Raw genomic sequence first — 18,587 nt, 5'->3', positions numbered from 1 at the left:
TTAACATTGATGCCATTTACTGTCGAAATATACATTATATAAACTGTACTATCGCCATCTATTAGTGAATTCTATTATGACATTATTTTCGAATTGATAAATAAAAATGGTTTTAGCTGTTCGTTGTTTAATAACACGCGTGTTTTAATTAACCGGAAAACAAGGAAACTGACCGCCACAAACAATTTTCATTCGAAAAATTCTGTTTGCAAATCATAAAAGTATTTAATCAATAATCTTTTTAAAAAAAAAATTTGGAAAAAATTCCTAAAAATACAGATAAATAAATATTACAGAAACCCTTATGGACCCATATTTATCAATATGATGATGATACTAGCCCCCGGAAAAGAAAAAAAAAGATACAAAATTAATTCTGATGTTGATTTTTTTGTCATTGTCATTGTGTTTCGTGTTTTGTTGTTGATATTATTATTTAGAAGAATATTTTTGCTATATATCCATTTGAACAATGAAAAAAATTTTAAATCAAAAAAAAAAAAAAATGAAAACAAGTCTTAATTTAAATGATGATGATAATGAAAGATGCAAGGGGATTTTTGTTTTCTTTTACAAAGAAGTACGGGCAATGATTCCGGATTCAACATTTACAAATATTAATATTAACAACAACAATGACAACGATAACATCTTGAATTGGTGGAAAAAAAATATTAATATAATGAGAAAAAGGCAACATTCTCATTATTATTTATTGTTGTTTATTTTGTTCTTCTTTTTTTTCGATGCAAAGATTCTTCTTAATTAGTGGTGAATAAAATTCTTTAAATTAATTCCGTATTCGATTTTTTTTTCTTCCTTTTGTTCCACCACCACCACCAATACACACACAATTTATATGCATGAATTCATAGTTGCGTATCACTATTATTGCAAATGTGATGACAATCCATGTAGTCGATAAGACAACGATATAAAAAGTCATATTGAGCCTGATGATTGTAGTTCATTGTTGATACGATCCGAATATAATGAAGATCATGATGATTTGTGGACAAATAAGACAAAAAGAGATGGAAAAAATAGAAAAGAAAAGAATAGAAAAAAATGATTAATCATCAATTCATTCTAGTGTTTAATATATGCATGGAGAAATGCAATGATTTGCATCATATTCTAATATATATGCATGAATAGTTGGAAAAAAAGGGAATTACACCCACTAATCAAATTATTTTGAATTTTGCAAATAGTAGAATAACAATAATGTTATGTTATCATTATCATTTATATATTATATTACTTACAATAGTTTGTAACATACACTGTCGTTGTGATTTTGTATATCTTGCCGTTTGAAATACATCAACTCTTTCCTCTAGCTGTAATTGTCGTACAAGACTAGCGAATGAAACAAATACTGACGATCGATCACCACCACCACTACAATGAACTAAAATGGGTGAAGATGATGATGTTGCCGTTGATTGTGATTTTCCATTATATTTAGAACAATTGATGATAATTTCTGGACCATTATTATTATTATTATTGTTATTATTCGGGTTATTGGCCAACAAAATTGCATCGGTCAATGTGATTAATGATTTGGTAGATTCGGGTACCACAACTCCGGATTTCCATGAAAAAAATTGATATTGGTTCACCACATGGCTTTTATTAGTCTATATTGAAGTTAAAAAAAAAATAATAATAAGACCATACGATAGAAACAAAGAAAAAAATAAATAATTAGATTAGTAACGTCAAAACGTTTCTTTTCTCTTCTCATCTACTGGATAGAATATAGAAAAGATTTATTTTCAATCACATCTTTCATTCGCTATTTGATATGTTCTATAATAATGGATCAAAAGTCAAAAAAAAAAAAAATTTTGATCTTATTTATCATTGTCCCGGGTAACATAACGAATGAACACAATATGGTGATCATTATCCCTAACGACAAATGGCTATGACTTTTTTGTGCTAACAATTTAAAAATGTCATTGTCATCATTGTTAGTATATGTCATTAAGTACAGGAAATAGCCAGAAGGTGAAGTGAAAAGTGAAAATAAATGTTCGACAAGTTTTGTTTGCTTTCTATCTATCTCTCTCTCTATTTCTAGCTAGTTAGTTAGTTAGTTAGTCAATCAACAACAAAAAAATAAAGAAAAAAAATACAAACCTTCTTTTTAGTAACATGAAATACACGTTTAACATAATATTGAAACATTTCTTCTTCAATCAATTTTACTTTAACAAAATCGCAATCAAATGTTGTATCCACTGATGCTGGCCAATATTGATGACATTTATTTTGGCCATCACCAAGTTCGGCCAACATGACCATTGTCGTAACAGCATGTTCAGCAATCATCCACCAGAATTCATTGACAGTATGTTCAAGTGGATCTTGTGCAACAATAAACGAAAGTGTATGATCATAGCCCTTCGAATATAGAAGAAGAATTTAGAATAAAAATAGATAAATACTTGAACATCATTAATCATTTTTATTACCTGAATAAACGAAGCATTGATATAGCAAGTATCTTGTGATGGATTCAATATCACTCTGTTGATATCATCTGAAAAAAAATCATCATCATCATTATTGTAGATTCTATTTACACTTCTCATTTATAATTGAAAACTTACATGGAATAATAAATGAATAACGATTTTTAAGTTTATTCGTTTCCAGATGGCCTACTACACAGGATTTTGGTTCCTCAAATACTTCGTTCAATTTCTATTTGTTGTTTTTGAAATGAACAAAAAAATCAGAATTTTTTTTTGTTAAAAAATAACATCAAAGATGCAAGTCATCAAATCAAATAAAATTAATTACCTCAAATTCACTGAACACACCATTGCCAGATTCGGTTTTCTGTTCTTTTAATTGTTTATAATGATCACGTATATGTCCGGCTTCAATTTCTGTATCACCAAATTCAACATATTCCATTATGGCACGATATACAAAAATATATTGTCGAAGTGATTGTACTAGAAAATTACGTTGATAACGAAGCCTAGATACACAATCAAATACATTAATCTCTTGGGCACCATCATCAATCTGACTAATCAACGAATCGATTGCAATGAATGTTCCGGTACGGCCAACACCGGCTGAACAATGTACAACGATAGGGCCACGATCATTACAATAATGTTCATTAACACGTTTAATGAAACGTAATAACCATGATGGTTGATCTGGTGCTAGAAAATCTTTCCATGCAACAAAATGAAAATGTAGTATATCACGGCATTCTTCGGTTTTCGTATTTTTCAAACTAAATCTTCGAATAACATAATCAGAATATTCACGACGAAATATAGTGGATACATGAAAATGACTAGATGGAAATGCATCCGGAAACGATAATGGCTGTTCGCCATCTTCATCATTCCAATATTGTGCACATTTTATTCGGCCTTGTTCTTCAATGCCGGTCAGCATGACAATTATGCTAATCGAAAAAAAAATGAAAAGCAAAAAATAAATCGAATGATGATCAATATAAATCAAATTATTAATAATTCAACGATATAGATTCGCCATCATCTCAATCATCATCATCATCAGAATCATACATACCAACACTGTTGTTCATAGATCATACGCCAAAAATCCGGAACAGTTTTCTGTGTTGGTCCTTGTGCACAGATAAAACGTTTGTCTTGTTTAAGGCCACCGTTTACGAAATCGGCATTTATATAATCCGACCCTTCTATATCATCAATCTTTTTCAATACTACTCTAGTTTGATCATATGATTTTATGTCCGGATATCGATTTTTTGTTGCATTTTCGATTGCATCACTTGCAATGGTCGTACGATCCGAAAAACTTTCAGGAAGCGATTCAAATTCTATAAACAATATTGAGAAGAGTGAAAAAAAAATCAAATTTATACATATGGAACAAAAAAAATATGGTTAATAATGAATGCGGTCGATCAACCGAAAAACCAATCAATCAATCATAATTTAAAAGTCAAATAGATATGGTAAACAACAATTTAGTGCATTTTTTTTTTTTTGATATTCCAAAAAAAAAAATTCTCATGTGAAGAATAACTATGAATGACTTACCGGCTTGAAAGAGAAAATCTGAATTTGTTCGTCTTTGTTGAAAAACGGCTACCAAATTCTGTATAGGTATCGGTTTTGAGGCCCATTTTCGTATAGCTTGTGTTGAATTGAAATTCAATTGATAGAAAAGTGTCTGATCTTTATTATGTTTTCGTCCGGTTAAAGTTCGTCGAATAAAATTAGATAAACCAATTCTTTCATCATCTAATAGAACGGGTGTAGTTGCTTCGGTTGCTTTACGTTTTAAGAAACAAAGTACTGAAAAAAATAATGTCATGATAAGTAATAGGCCACAAAATGTTCCATATATTATTCCAGTGGTTGTTTCCGAGAATGAATGGCTTGATTGTGGAATGATTGTCAAAATTGGTTCAGTTCGAACCGGTTCAGTCCATGGACTTTGTTCAACCAATAATGTATGATTGACAGCCATTACTGTAACTTCTATTGCAGCGGAATAATATGTATTTGGAAATAGTTCACGATCCTCAACTAGATGTTCATCTTCTAGTTCGAAAAATTCATCATAAGATTCATTTTGATTTTCGGGAATTCTAGTTGATCGAAGCTCATAATTAATTCGTCTAGGTGATCGATTATCATCCGAATTACCAACACCGATAGATTCATCATTCGGTTGTTGTTGCTGCTGTGAATAATGTCGACTATGTTTGATACGTGATTTGAGATCATATTCAAGCGCATCATCATAGCAACGTGAAATTTTACCATCACCTAAAATAATCTCACTAGGAAATGATTCCGGTGTAAATTCTTTGGCAATATAAGCACCAAATGTTTCACTACTTAAACCATTTTTTGAATGTACTAATTTATAGGTACTTAATGGAATTCGATTTCGATAAGAACCATCAGGATCAAGATATTGGCTAAATATATCACTTTGTTGATCGGTATTGTTGCTATTGCTAATATCAGAAATATTTGATGATGAAGAGGACGAAGAATGAGATGGAAGACGTATCACAATTATACGAATACAACGAAATGGACCATTACGTTCGGAAATTCGTGGCACATGTAATTTCAATTGCCGTTCTGGTTGTGGCTGTTGCTGTTGTTGTTGATAAAGATTATGATGTTGATGTTGTTGTCCAATAAATGGCTGATGAACAGTTTCTTTATCTCTCATACCAGAATAATGGCTATTACTTGTTGAAATTGTCGATGATGATGATGATGATGATGATGGTCTAACACGTTCTAAACGTATGCCTGAAGGAAATTCGGACGGAACAGTTGGACTTGATTGGCACATTGATGATGAGGTTAATGGTGATAATTGTCCACAGCCAGATTTATTTATTGCACATATTCGTACCGTGTAATTGGAATTTGGTTTCAATACAGCATGATATATGAATGTTTCATTACCGGTCACCTGATACGATTGTTCGAATGATTCAAAAAATCGTTGTGATTGTGTTGTATGACCACGTAATGATATATTATAACCAATGATTGAACCACGTGGATTTGATGGTTCTTCCCAATTGATTGTTGCATTTGTCTGTGCTAATTTTGTATCGAAAAAACATTCAATATGAATATTTCTGGGTGGATCGGAATGGCCATCCGAAGTGACAACTTCGAATATCGATGACCAATCACCACAACCGATATGTGAACAAGCACGAATCTGGAATGAATAATGTGTGCCTGGTTGTAGATTAGAAAATAATGACATGTGTTTATTTCGTGATTGCGTATTGTTGATCGTCTGATTCCAAATTATCACATCATGATCATCTTTAAGTATCTGATGAAATTGAATAATTGCTGCACCGTTATCATGTAATGGGCGTCGCCATCCAAATAATAATGTTTCATTTGATTTTGATAATAAATGTACATTATTAATTGGACTAGGTACATCGGCAGGTACCGTTATGTTCATCATACTCCATTCGGATTGGCCAACAATTTGATTGGTAGCAGCTAAACGAAAACCATATGTGGCTGCATGTACGAGATCATTCACTTTTATCGTTGAATAATTATGTTCGGTCAATATTGATTCTGGTGGTGGTGTATCCAATTGGATCCATGTTGAATTTTCATCATCATTTGTATAGTTTCGTAATTCCAGTAAATATCGTTCGATAGGAAGATTACCATCATAATCAACAACAAATGAGATGACAGCAGTTATTTTATTTTCAATTTCAATCTTTTCGATATGAATTTCCGGTACTTCCAATACGATCACCTGAAAATCTTGTGTTTTAGGTTTTTCCAATCGATGAATATCGATAGCTCGACAAACATAGGTACCATTATCGGAACGACGTAATGATTCAAAACGAAGTATACTTTGAAATAATTTCAATGGATTCAATGGATTTTCCACAATATCATGTGATGATTCGGGAAGAAATTGATCTTCAATATCGACACGGCCATCAGATTCAATATCAGTTGTAATCAATGTGTTCGGGTCATATCGTTGCCAAACAATTTGTGGTTTAGGATAACCAAGCACATGACATATTAACTGCGCGGCAGTATCGATTTCCTGGCTTATTGTACGATTTTGTGGTTCAATGGATTCCATCACAAGAACTAAAATCGAATCAAAAGTATTGAAAAAAAAGATAGTAAAAAAAAAGAAATTTGAAACTCTAAATAATCTATATCATTCTTTTCATTATCGTATATCATGATTAAATTAATATATGATATGTTCACAATGATTTGTTTAAATGAATCGCTTACCCGAAATTTCAAAATATAAGTTAGAACTATTTGTAATGAAAAAATGTTGAGATCCTGAGATTTCTGTATATGATGACGATGAATGACAGCTATAATCACCATCATGTATACCGAATTGAGCACATTCAATATTTAATATGGATAAATGTATATTATCCTGACGATTTATCACACGGCCACCTGGAAGAGTTGATGAGGAAACATTTTGGCCACGAAATTTCCACCAAATGGCTGTTGAATTCAATAACGGATTATCCGTTATGGGTTTCAATGGTATTATTTCACAATAAAATTCAACATTCGTACAATTTGATACAAATGATGAGCTAGCGTTTAGATTTAGAACAAATTCCGGTATCGATAATAAATCGGCTGCAATTGTTGTTGCTGCTGATGATGATGATGATGTTTGTGTAAGCAAATTTCCTGTTTCATTTGATGAATTATTGTATGTTGATGAAATTTTATCATTAGAATTTTCTAATGTAGTAATTGTGCCTATTTAAAAAATATATAGGAAATTTTGTAATGAAAATTCATCATAATTAATAATAATGAATAGATAATTAACAAAAAACAATAATAATAATCTAACCTTCAGAATTTGTATTCTCTTTAATATCCGATATTGTACTGGCTGCAGTTGAAATTGTAATAGGAATTTCAACCATTTCCGTCGTGTCCATCGTTGATATCGTTGTGGCTGTTGATGTTGATGATGATGATGATGTTGAAGCTCTTTCCTGTTGATGAAAACTATCATTTGATGATGATAATAATAATGTAGGAATGGTGGATGTAACCACCAGTTGTTTTGTTGTTGTACTTGGATATGATTGAACATATACATTATGAAAAATTTGTAACCAAATAATGAATATAAAAAATGTTAAAAAAAATAATGATGAATTTGATTGAAATTGAAATTGAAATAATGATGATGATGATGGTGTTGATGAAATGGGAAAAAACCGATAATGACAACGATGGCGATGATGAAAAATTCGGAAATAATCACTATAATTAAAAAATTTTGAACGACATTGAATTTTTCTGTACATAATTGACAGCTATAAAATTGATGATGATGATGATGCAATACATCGGGGTTTTTTTTATTGTCAGATTCCAATTTTCGTTTTTATTTTGTATTATAATATTCTTGAATGATGCTGCTGCCGATGATGATGATGGTGTTTAAATTACCGGTATATTAAAAAATGATGATGAACCAGAGGGGAAAAAAAGAAGTAGTCGGTAACCGGTAATTGGATTCTATTTTGATATCATCATTGTTAATATTTCATCATTTTTGGAAAAAAAAATTTCTGATTAATTCACAATATATCATCATTGTTTGTTGATGCAATGTGTTTATGTTCCAGAAACAATGAAAATATATATCTGGAAATTTTGCTCAGCAATTTTACATTTCTAAAAACAACAACAACAACAACAACAAATTATTATTTCAGATGAATATAACAAAAAAAAAACTTAAATGACAATATACTACAACAAATGTGCAATATTTATGTATATTTGATTGATTAGTTGAAAACAACAACAATAACGACAACAATGATGCTGAATTGAATATATACTGTCAGACTGTTGTGTGTCGGCTTAAACTCAAAAAAAAAAATCGAAAAAAAAAATTTCTCATTCAAATTGCAATTGAACAATCCACTGTTACCATTGCTGCTTCTGTTGTTGTTGTTGTTTGGTTAAACGAGGTTTTTCTGTTTATAGCAGGATATATATCGTCATTGTTGAGATTTGTCTGCGATTTGAAGCTTAAAAAATCATCATCATCATCTTTTGAAGAGAAAAAAAACACACATACATACACCGAAAACAGACAACAGAAACAGAAAAACACCGTAGTATATATGTATATATCTCTCTATGGCTTCATGATTTAATCATCATCATCATCATCATTGACATCCTATCATAACAAAAATTTTTTTTTTTAAATAAAAAGAGAGAAATGCAATTTGGCAATCATTCGGCACGGTATTGGTGTGTGTGTGTATTGTGAATGAATGGAATATAACACAACGATGATGATGATGTGATGATTATTGCTGTTAATAATTACTAAACAACCAAATGATGATGATGGTTGATCGGTTCTGTGAATCTATTTTTTAATTTTTAACAATTCAAAAAAAAAATTGTTTTTGTTGTTGTTAACCAAATCAATGTTGTTCATTATCATCATCATCTTCAAATGGTTGAATGAAAATGAATGTAAAAATTTTTCCAATGTAGAAGCATAATATAATGATGATGATGATGATAACTAAAAAACATTAGTTGATGTGATGATGATGATGATGGTTATTCGGGTTATATCTAGTTGCACGCGTGTGTGTGTGTGGTGTGTGAATTCGACATAAGTTGGCGTCGTCGTCGTCGTTGTCGTAGTCGTCGATTTTTAAACGATTCTGTTATTTGATGATGATCATTTGGGTATGCGTAACAAACAAAACAAAACAAAAAAAAAACTTGCTTCTTAGGTGGTTATTATATTATATGACCATATAACAAGCAGAAGAAGAAGAAGAAGAAGAGTTGTTTTTCGCCTTTAATAAAGAATGTGTGATGATCAAGAACCAACAAACAAACAAACAAAAAGTTAATAGGTTTCGATAGTTTTCAAGCTGCAATGATGTGCTTTTGAAAGTTCATTGATTGGTAGGTTGGCAATTGAATTTACACACATACACACAGAGAGAGAGAAGAAGAAGAAGACAAAACAAATATGCAAATATATTTTCCCTTTTTTTTTATTTCCGATATAATGATGGCCAATTGAAAGATGAATGAATGAATGAATGAGTGAAAATACACTAATCGTTGTCGATATATTTCGGTATCGAGTATTTTAGCATCAGCAGAATAGGCAGAATCCAAAAAATGATGGTAGCAAATTTCTCAAATAAAACAATCTTCTTCTCATATACAGAAGTTGACGAATATATAACGCAAAATTTTTTTTTGGTGATTTAAGCCTATAGAAAAAAAGGAGAGAGAGAAAAAAAACATGAGAAATTCAAGCTGAATTTGATGCATTCAATGATCGAGAATTGTACAAACTCACAATGTTCTTGTATATATTCAGTTTTTGGGTTTTCTGGTTGGATTCGAATCCAAAACAAAATCCCAAAAGGTCGTTGTCGCCGTCTGTTTTTTTTCCCGCTATTTTGTTTACTATATGGAATTTCTTTATGATCCAAAAAGAAAAAAAAACGTGAACATGAACATCCTAAATGAACCCGGAGAACATTCACATACACAAACACACACACAAACAAAAAAAATCTATAGAGTTCACGATGCGCAAAATAAATTGAATGAATGTATAGAATTATGGAACAAATTGTAATGTTTGAGTGATTATAAACACATCGCGTTTAACAACAACAACAACAAAAAAGAAAATGATTGTCAAAATTAAAGATTCCCGTGCGGCTTGACCTTAACACGCATTGACATTGGTCAAACATAGAAAGAGAGAGAAAGAATCCTGGAACACTTTTTATCGTTATCGTAAGAAATCAACAAAAAAAATTATGATGATGATGATGAATACAGTGAAAAAAAACAATAATTTCATCACAATAAAAAATTCTGTTTTCGTCATTCATTCATTTACCTGCTACCCTCTCTCTCTATTAATCTATCTATAGAACCAAAACAATTCGATTCTATCAATAGATAGATGATAGGGTAGGGTCTTACTTTTACCTATACTACTACCAATAACAATCCAAAAACATTTAAAAGAAAAATGTTTACATTTCACCTTTGGCCTATGCTACTACTACTACCACTACTGCTACTGCTACTACTACTACTATTTTCAAAAATTATGTTTTCATGTTCAAGACAAAAAACAAGAAAATTCCAAATCATTTCATTTATACATCAAATTTTTAATCATTTTTAATGAATAAAATTAGCTTCAAAATGGTTGTTGTTTATATGTAGATAGAATATAGATTATTATTATTATACAATATATGTATCAACCGTGAAATCATGGTTTGAGCAAGAAAAAAAAATGTCTATTTTGCGTGTTTGTAATGATCATTATGATGATCATCATCATGATTCTGTGTATATATTCAATGTAACACGCCTTTACTAAATGAACCAAAAAAAAAAAGAAAAAAAAATTTTGGTGCGAACATAAAAAGAAAAAAATTTCCAAATCATGCGAATCACATTTTCATTTTCGTAACACATCTATCGATGATTCTATTTATTCTTTTTTTTCGTTTGTTTGTTTGTCGTTGTTGTTTGTTGTTGTTGTCTTGTTTGTTTTTTCGAGGGTTTGTCGATCACCAATATACATACATGATCATATTTGAAATCATTCAACCAAAAAAAAAAAAAAAAAACAAAACAAAACACAACACATTACTATTCAGGGGCTGAACCAGAAATTTAATTTGAATAGAAACCAAACAACCGGGTAAAGAATCCAATCGAATGATCCGATGTGAATGGAACACGACAACAAAAAAGACAAAGAAAATTAAATGGCCACATTCACACTTGTTACAATTTGTTTTTGTTGTTTTTTTTTCAAATTTCTATTTTGTTCAATACGGCAGTAGTTGCATTATATAAACAAATCATCATCATCATCATCATCATTATCTTTCAGAATTTAGTGGGCAAAATTCCAAGAATTTTCTAAAGAATCAGGGAAAAAAGCACACACACACAATGAATAGAAATGTGATTTTAAAAAACTAATTTCGTTATAAATTTTTCTTCATTCATTCAAATCAATGGGTATATGCAATGTTTTTTTTCTGTTTATTCTTGTTTATACGCCAGAAACAACACTCACACACACAGAATAATTAAAATTTTAATCATGGTTTTAAAATTTGGCAAAAGAAAAATGTAGAAAAATATACAATTATTCGCTTCGATAGAAAATGACAAGGGAAATTCTACACTCACAAAAAGAATTGGATTTTTTTTTGGGGGGGAGGCCTTTTTCATCCAAAAGAATAATTTCATTTTTGAAAATGAATTCAAATGAAAAAAAAATAAACAGAACACGAGATGTTCTTTAAATTTCAATAATAATAATAATAACATATAAACCATGTCAATCCTTTCGGTTATTTTTTTTTCTCATTTATTTCAAGCAAACAAAACAAAAAAAAAAGTTCAACTTTTTCTCCAATTCTATAGTGTAATACAATATATTGGTATTGTGTGTGTTTCATTTGGAACAACAGCAAATGTCTCATATATATGAAAATAAAAAAAAACAACACGATGAATATAGAATATAGAAGAAAGTTTTTTTTTGTTTTTCATTTTCACTTTTGTCCGGTTTTTTTGTTCCAGTTTGTTCCAAGTAACTTTTATGAAAACGAAGATGATGAAAAATAAAAGTCATACATCGAGATATAGTGAAAACGAAAATACCGAGCATCAACTTCCTTCCTTCCTCTCTCTCTCTCTCTCTCTATCATTATCTCTTTTCAATTTTTCAATTCAAAATTTCCGGATTTTGTTCATGATTCAAAGATGGATATTTTGTTTTTGTTCAATTTCATTGTATATTACATTCAAAACTCGTCAACATTCAATTCGTTGTCGTCGTTACTAAAAAAAAAAAAAACAAATTAATCGAAATTTTTCAACTCCATCTCATCAATACAGAATGGTGAAACATTATTTTTTTTATTAAAGAAAGCGTCCAGAATCAGCAGCAAGAAAAAAAAGAATCCTCAGGGAATCTTATAGAATCTTATAGTGAGTAAATATCACTGCTTCATTTATTGTTTGATATTTGTATTTTTTTTTTTTTTTTTTTTTGGATTTTAGTTTTATTTTTTTATTTTATTTTTAGTTTTTCATTTCGTTTTCATTTGTCGTATTTTTTTTCTCTAGTTCTATTTACATAAAAGATTTGCTTCGATCATTCAGTTTGGTAGTCGTCGTCGTCGTCGTCGTCGAATTCAGTTCATTGATGACAAATAAAAAAAAAGTGTCGAAAGTCAAACAAAATATAAGACAAATACTGCGATGCTGTATATTACCGGATTTCAGAAATTCCATTACATGCACGATTTGTGTGTGTGTGTGTGGGGGGAGGAGAATTCTGGACATTCTTTTCTCATTTTGATTTTCATTCCGATTCTTGTGCCCACCAAAAAAAAAATCATATTCAAACATTTCTGGGCTTAATACAGACAAACATCGGAAAAATTCCGATCCAATCAAACACACATTTGCAATTGAAACAAAAAACTAAATGAATCAATGAATCTTTTAATCCATGAAACAACAACAACAACACCAATGATAATGTCCTATTTTGATGGATGAAAATGGAAATGAATCAGATTCCAATGATGTTGATGATTCAGAACATTCATTTTGGAACAAAATTTTTGTTTCCATCATCCCGATAGCAATGATGATGATCTACATTGAAATAAATGATTACATTTGTGTGTGTGTGTATGTGATTGATAACAACCACAAATGGAGCATGTCTGATGAAGAATCATCTATTTGTTCATTATTTTTTTTTTTTTTTTTTTTTGTTTCATTCAATGTCGGTTGATTCATTATTATTCTCATTTTTCTTTTTTTTTTTTTTGTGATCTGATTTCTGTTGAACAACGGGAAATCGAAATTCAAATTAATTTTTCATTCTTCCAACCAAGCGATAGTGATAGCAGTAGTGAAAAACAGAAAATCCAATCGAAATGTAAAATGAAAAATGAATGGGCAAAATTCTGGAATATTAAATTATCATCATCATCATCATCATCATAATTATGACGAAAATGATGCAATCATCAACATCATCATGGAAAATAATTACAAAAAAATTTTCTACTTCACAGTCGAAATCAGATCATCAATTGGTCAAAAAAGAGACAGAGAGCAACGGAAAAAAAATTCTTCAATTTTAAAAGCAAAATGAATTTTAAAAAATTATCATCACAAATCCTATGCATTTATATATATGGATGGAATGAAATGAAAATGAAAGCGAGAAAAAAAAATCATCAAATCTATTTATTCGTCATGTTGATGAAAAAAGTCCATCAATGGCGATAAAAAAAAATGAGAATAGAAATCTTTAATGCCAAATTTTCATTTAGAGTCCATGTCCATGAGCAATTCAATCATCCACACACACACACACACAACTACAACGATTCTGTTATTGATTCACATGATGATGAAGATGATGATGAATAGATCAGATAGACAGGATTGCAAATGAAAAAGAGAGAGAGACTGAGAAAAAAAATGGAATAGAACATAATTGGATTTCATTCAATTGGAACAAAATAGAATTATATAACAGAATAGAATAGAATATAAGGATACAAAGTGAACACACACACACTCTGCATTTATGTAAATAAGTATGAATCTTACATTTTATATTCCATTATCATCGTCATCAGAATCATATAGAATTTTTTTTTCACTTCATTCTTCACCATTGATCGATTCACATTTCATTGGGTTTTTTTTTATTCGCTATCTTGTTTTTTTTGCATATTCTGTATCTGTAACGGAATCAAGAATCTTACGAAAAAAAAAATTTCATAGAACTGGATTAAAGATGATGATGATGATGTGAAAATCAAAAGATATATTGATAATACAGGAATAGAGCAATGTCATTTGATTTCTAAAAAAAAACTCATTCGACTGTATATTATTTGATGATGATGATGACGATTCTGTATTAGGGACATTGTAAATTTCATGCATACATTCGAATTCTATATTCACGTTCATTTTTTTTGGTAAGCGGAAAAAATAATAATAAGGAATATGAATACATAAACAATAATCATATACAGAATAAATAGTGTGGCGTGGTTTGGTTTGGTTTGGTTTGCAACGAATCGTCATTATAATCATCATGATGATGATTATATACATGATGATGGTAAACATAAACAGTGATTTTCATCATTCATATTCAACAAATCTTGAAATTGTACAATACAGTCCAATTTTTTTCACCATAATCATCATCATTATCAGTAATAGCGGTCATTTTTTTATTATTATTTTTGTTTTTTCGGAAAACATTACTGATGCAAATTATCATCATCATCATCATCATCAAAATCGGTTTTTATTCAACATCCGACAGGCCAAAGAATATTATACAACAACAACGACAACAATAATAGTAAGCATTTAGCATCGGCAATGATCATCATGATTGAAAAAAAATGGCCAGATCACCACAAAAAAAAACTCAAGGCACACACACACACACACGCATATTTCAAACTTGGTTCGTTAAGTTTTTGTTATAAAAAAAAATGTTGGCAAGAATAAGCGGAAAAAAAACTTGAACAAAAACCACAACAGAATACAGTGACGGCTTGTTTGAAACAAAATCGGCACATTTTCATTTGCCAAAAAAAGAGAGAAAAAAGTATTTTGTTTCAAACTTAAAAACACACACACACACAGAAAACTTTTTTTCTCATCCAGTTTTTTTTCTAGTTTCATTTTCCGGTTCTTACATCCAAAAAAAAACGTCGTTGTTGTCAATTCCAGGCCAATGGACCCAAAAAAACCAAAAAACCAAAAAAAAAAAACAAACAAACAAACACTGGACCAGAAAAAAAACTCATCATGGATGACAGCCATGAAATCTAGATATATATCCATATTAAAGTTCAAAAATAACCATGTTGAAATCATGAAAAATTTTTTCACCAAAAAAAAAAAAAAAAACAAAAATGACCTGAACATTTTAGTTTTTAAATTTCGTTACCATTTAGATTTGTTCTTCTTCTTTTTTGGACTAGAAAAAAAAACAAAAAGCAAGAAAAAAAATTCAATAAGTGTCTCTTTTACTACTTTTTTTTGGCTGTTGTTGTGAGTATTAAGATAATGATGATGATGATGAAATTTGAAGCACTTTATACTTGAAAAAAATAGGAAAATAATTCGTCCGACAAAAAAAAGAGTAAAGGTTTTTTTTTCACCATAAAAGAATCTCCTGTGTGATGATGATCACATCATTATCATCATGATGACAGGGAAAAAAAGAATTGAAAACGATAAAAGAAAATGGAAAAAAAACTTTATCTCATGGCCTTTTTTCATTCTCAAGAGAGAGAGAGAGAGAGAGAGAGAGAGAAAAAACTTTTGAAATGTTTCCATCATCATCATCATCGTCATCAGAATTTTTTTTCTTCATATCAAAAATTCAATCGAATATACTGTAATTATGAATAATATTTATGATGATTGTTAAAAAGTTATTCGAATGAAATTTATGTTGCAACAAGAATCCAAGAATTGGAAAATGGAACCAAACCAAACCAAAAAAAAAGAAGAAAAGATTCTTTTCAGCTAAACAAATACAAAGAGCAGACGACTATTATATGGTTATTACAGGAATTTGTCCATATTGTTCCATGTATATGATGATGATATAATCGCGATATTTTCAGCGACAATTCCGGTTTTTTTTCATTCTTCTGGTATATATTTTATTACCCAGAATTTTTTTTTATATCTCTCTGTTTTGATTTTGGTATAAATAAAATTCTGTTGACAAGATAGTAATAGTAGCAGTAGTGGTAGTGGAAACAGCAGAAGCAGCAGAAGCAGCAGCCACATTTAAAACGAATAAAAAAAAAGCAAACAGAATATAACGTCAACGATTGTCGATCCAGAACCAAGAAAAAAAAAAAAAAAAAAAAACATAAACGACGAATAAAAAGATGTTTCGTATGTCATTACTTATAGACTTAGAATTACTCAACAATAGGCTCTCTTTTTGCCTACCATGAATATACTTTGACTACAAGCATGGGGTTGATATGTCAGAATGATGATTTTTGTCGTGAACAAAAAAAAAAAATTCTCGATTCATCCGTTCTATGAATTTCGGTTAAAAATGGGAAACAAAAAAAAAACAAAAGCAAATTCAGAATGAGAAAAATGGAAGAACAAAAAAAAATCATTCAACCATCTCATCATGTTCATCAACATTTCATTTACCATTTTACCATTTTACCATTTTACCATGCTGACATGGATACAAATGCTTGCTATGCGAATTTTTATTATTTGGATCACACATACACATACACACACAGAGAGAGACAAAATTACCAAAAGTATGTCAGAGAGAAAAAAAAACCAAATACAAAATGTAAAGATTGAAGTGAAAACAAAAACAAGAAATATAGATAAACAAAATGACCAGAATTATACAGAATATAACATTTCAATGGTTGTGCTAATAATTTGTCGCTAGGCCGAATAACGAATAATAACGAAAAAAAAAACAAGAATGACACACACACACACAATAGTAATAAAAAACCATAATAGATCCATAGTCAAAATGAAAAAAAAACGGATCGATATCAGTCATTCATTCATTCATTCATTCAGTTAGCCAATGATTCGAAAATTTTATTATGTTTCATTTCTCTATGATGATTGTCTTGGTTTTTGGGTAAATACAGAATTCAGCACTCTCTCTCTCTCTCTCTCTCTCTCTCTCTCTCTCTCTCTCTCTCTCTCTCTCTCTCTCTCTCTCTCTCTCTCTCTCTCTCTCTCTCTCTCTCTCTCTCTCTCTCTCTCTCTCTCTCTCTCTCTCGATTTTGTCGATATTCTGTTGTAATTGTAGTTTTTTTTATTATTATCGTTTTCGTTTTTGTCAATGTTTCTATTCTATGTTGTCCAGCATCCATTATCATCGTTTAAAAACAAAGACAAAAAATAGTAGGAACATATAGAATCAAGAGAATTGGGATGTCCAAGATATTGAATTGTCATCGTTGTTGTTGTCATTGTGTACAATCTAATTTCGTTTTCTACCGTCGATAATGATAATAATAATAATGATGACAACAACAACAACAACAACAACAACAGTAACGAATAAAGAATAAAGAATTTGGACCGACAGAAAAAAAAGTGCAGCAGTTCTTTTTTTTGTTCAACAACGATAGAAATGAATTAAATTATTGACTACTGATGTTCATGTTGAGTCAAGCAACCATATCGCCCTGTATATTTTCATCATCATCATCATCATCATCATCGACATTTTCAATTGTTAAATATAAAAAACATGGACAGAACACAAGAATATCTACAGAAGAATAAAATAAAAAAAGTTTGAACCTAAATTTGATTGTGAATCTCAAAATAATAATGATGATGATCAAAAAAAAACAAAAAACAAACAAACAAGCATGAAAAAAAATCAAGCCAATTTCATTTGCAACAAACAAGAAAAAAATAACAGAAAAAAATGTATGTAATTAACTTACTACCGCTGGTGATGATGATGATGATGATGATGCCCGCCTCTTATTTGCTTCATTGATAATGATTCCAATTTGTTGTTGTTGTTGGAATTTTTCTATTTCTGTTTTCTACACACACACACAGTGTGTGTGTGTGTTAATAATCATTCTGAATTCAAGAAATATTTGCCACTAATAATAATGATAATAATTATGAAACTTTATCCATTCATTCATTCATTCCATAGAATTCCAATATATAGAATATATTCTGAAAGAATTCTGAATGAAATGAAACATCATCATCATCATCATCATTATGCCATCATCATCATATGATGACATTAATGATGATGATGATGATGATGATGATAATGAAAAGAAAAATGTGTGAAATGAAAAATTTTTGCCCATTGTGTTTTGTTTTGTTTTTTTGTTTTGTTTTTTTTGGTACGCAAAAAATGTAAATTTT

General features: G+C 30.0%; 1 protein-coding gene across 2 annotated transcripts; it reads right to left on the bottom strand.

Moving 5' to 3' along the window:
* Positions 1-206: 206 nt before the first annotated feature.
* On the bottom strand, positions 207-9,413 carry Ptp69D (Protein tyrosine phosphatase 69D). Of its 2 annotated transcripts, none has more exons than XM_075734485.1 (11): positions 8,148-9,413; positions 7,402-8,081; positions 6,807-7,304; positions 4,071-6,653; positions 3,574-3,847; positions 2,818-3,445; positions 2,625-2,718; positions 2,487-2,554; positions 2,152-2,415; positions 1,269-1,646; positions 207-953 (listed from the first exon to the last, which is right to left on the bottom strand). In XM_075734485.1, exons 2-11 carry the CDS (start codon positions 7,865-7,867, stop codon positions 870-872), a joined length of 5,337 nt encoding a protein of 1,778 aa, XP_075590600.1. In that variant the 5' UTR covers positions 7,868-8,081; positions 8,148-9,413; the 3' UTR covers positions 207-869. The 2 variants fall into 2 exon arrangements, with proteins under 2 accessions (XP_075590600.1, XP_075590599.1); XM_075734484.1 differs by having other exon boundaries at positions 7,402-8,240; positions 8,503-9,413.
* Positions 9,414-18,587: the final 9,174 nt, after the last annotated feature.

The sequence above is a fragment of the Dermatophagoides farinae genome, chromosome 10, assembly GCF_024713945.1.
Source record: "Dermatophagoides farinae isolate YC_2012a chromosome 10, ASM2471394v1, whole genome shotgun sequence".
Taxonomy (NCBI): domain Eukaryota; kingdom Metazoa; phylum Arthropoda; class Arachnida; order Sarcoptiformes; family Pyroglyphidae; genus Dermatophagoides; species Dermatophagoides farinae.
This window is presented reverse-complemented; position numbering and strand designations above follow the sequence as displayed.

What these genes read in the sequence shown, in the direction of transcription:
- Ptp69D (XM_075734485.1), bottom strand. Translation starts at nt 7,867, where the DNA reads ATGTACAGAAAAATTCAATGTCGTTCAAAATTTTTTAATTATAGTGAT. An exon ending in CTTATATTTTGAAATTTCGG is followed by an intron (nt 6,654 to 6,806) that starts GTAAGCGATTCA and finishes ATTCGATTTTAG; the next exon opens with TTCTTGTGATGGAATCCATT. An exon ending in AGTGTATGTTACAAACTATT is followed by an intron (nt 954 to 1,268) that starts GTAAGTAATATA and finishes TACAATCATCAG; the next exon opens with GCTCAATATGACTTTTTATA.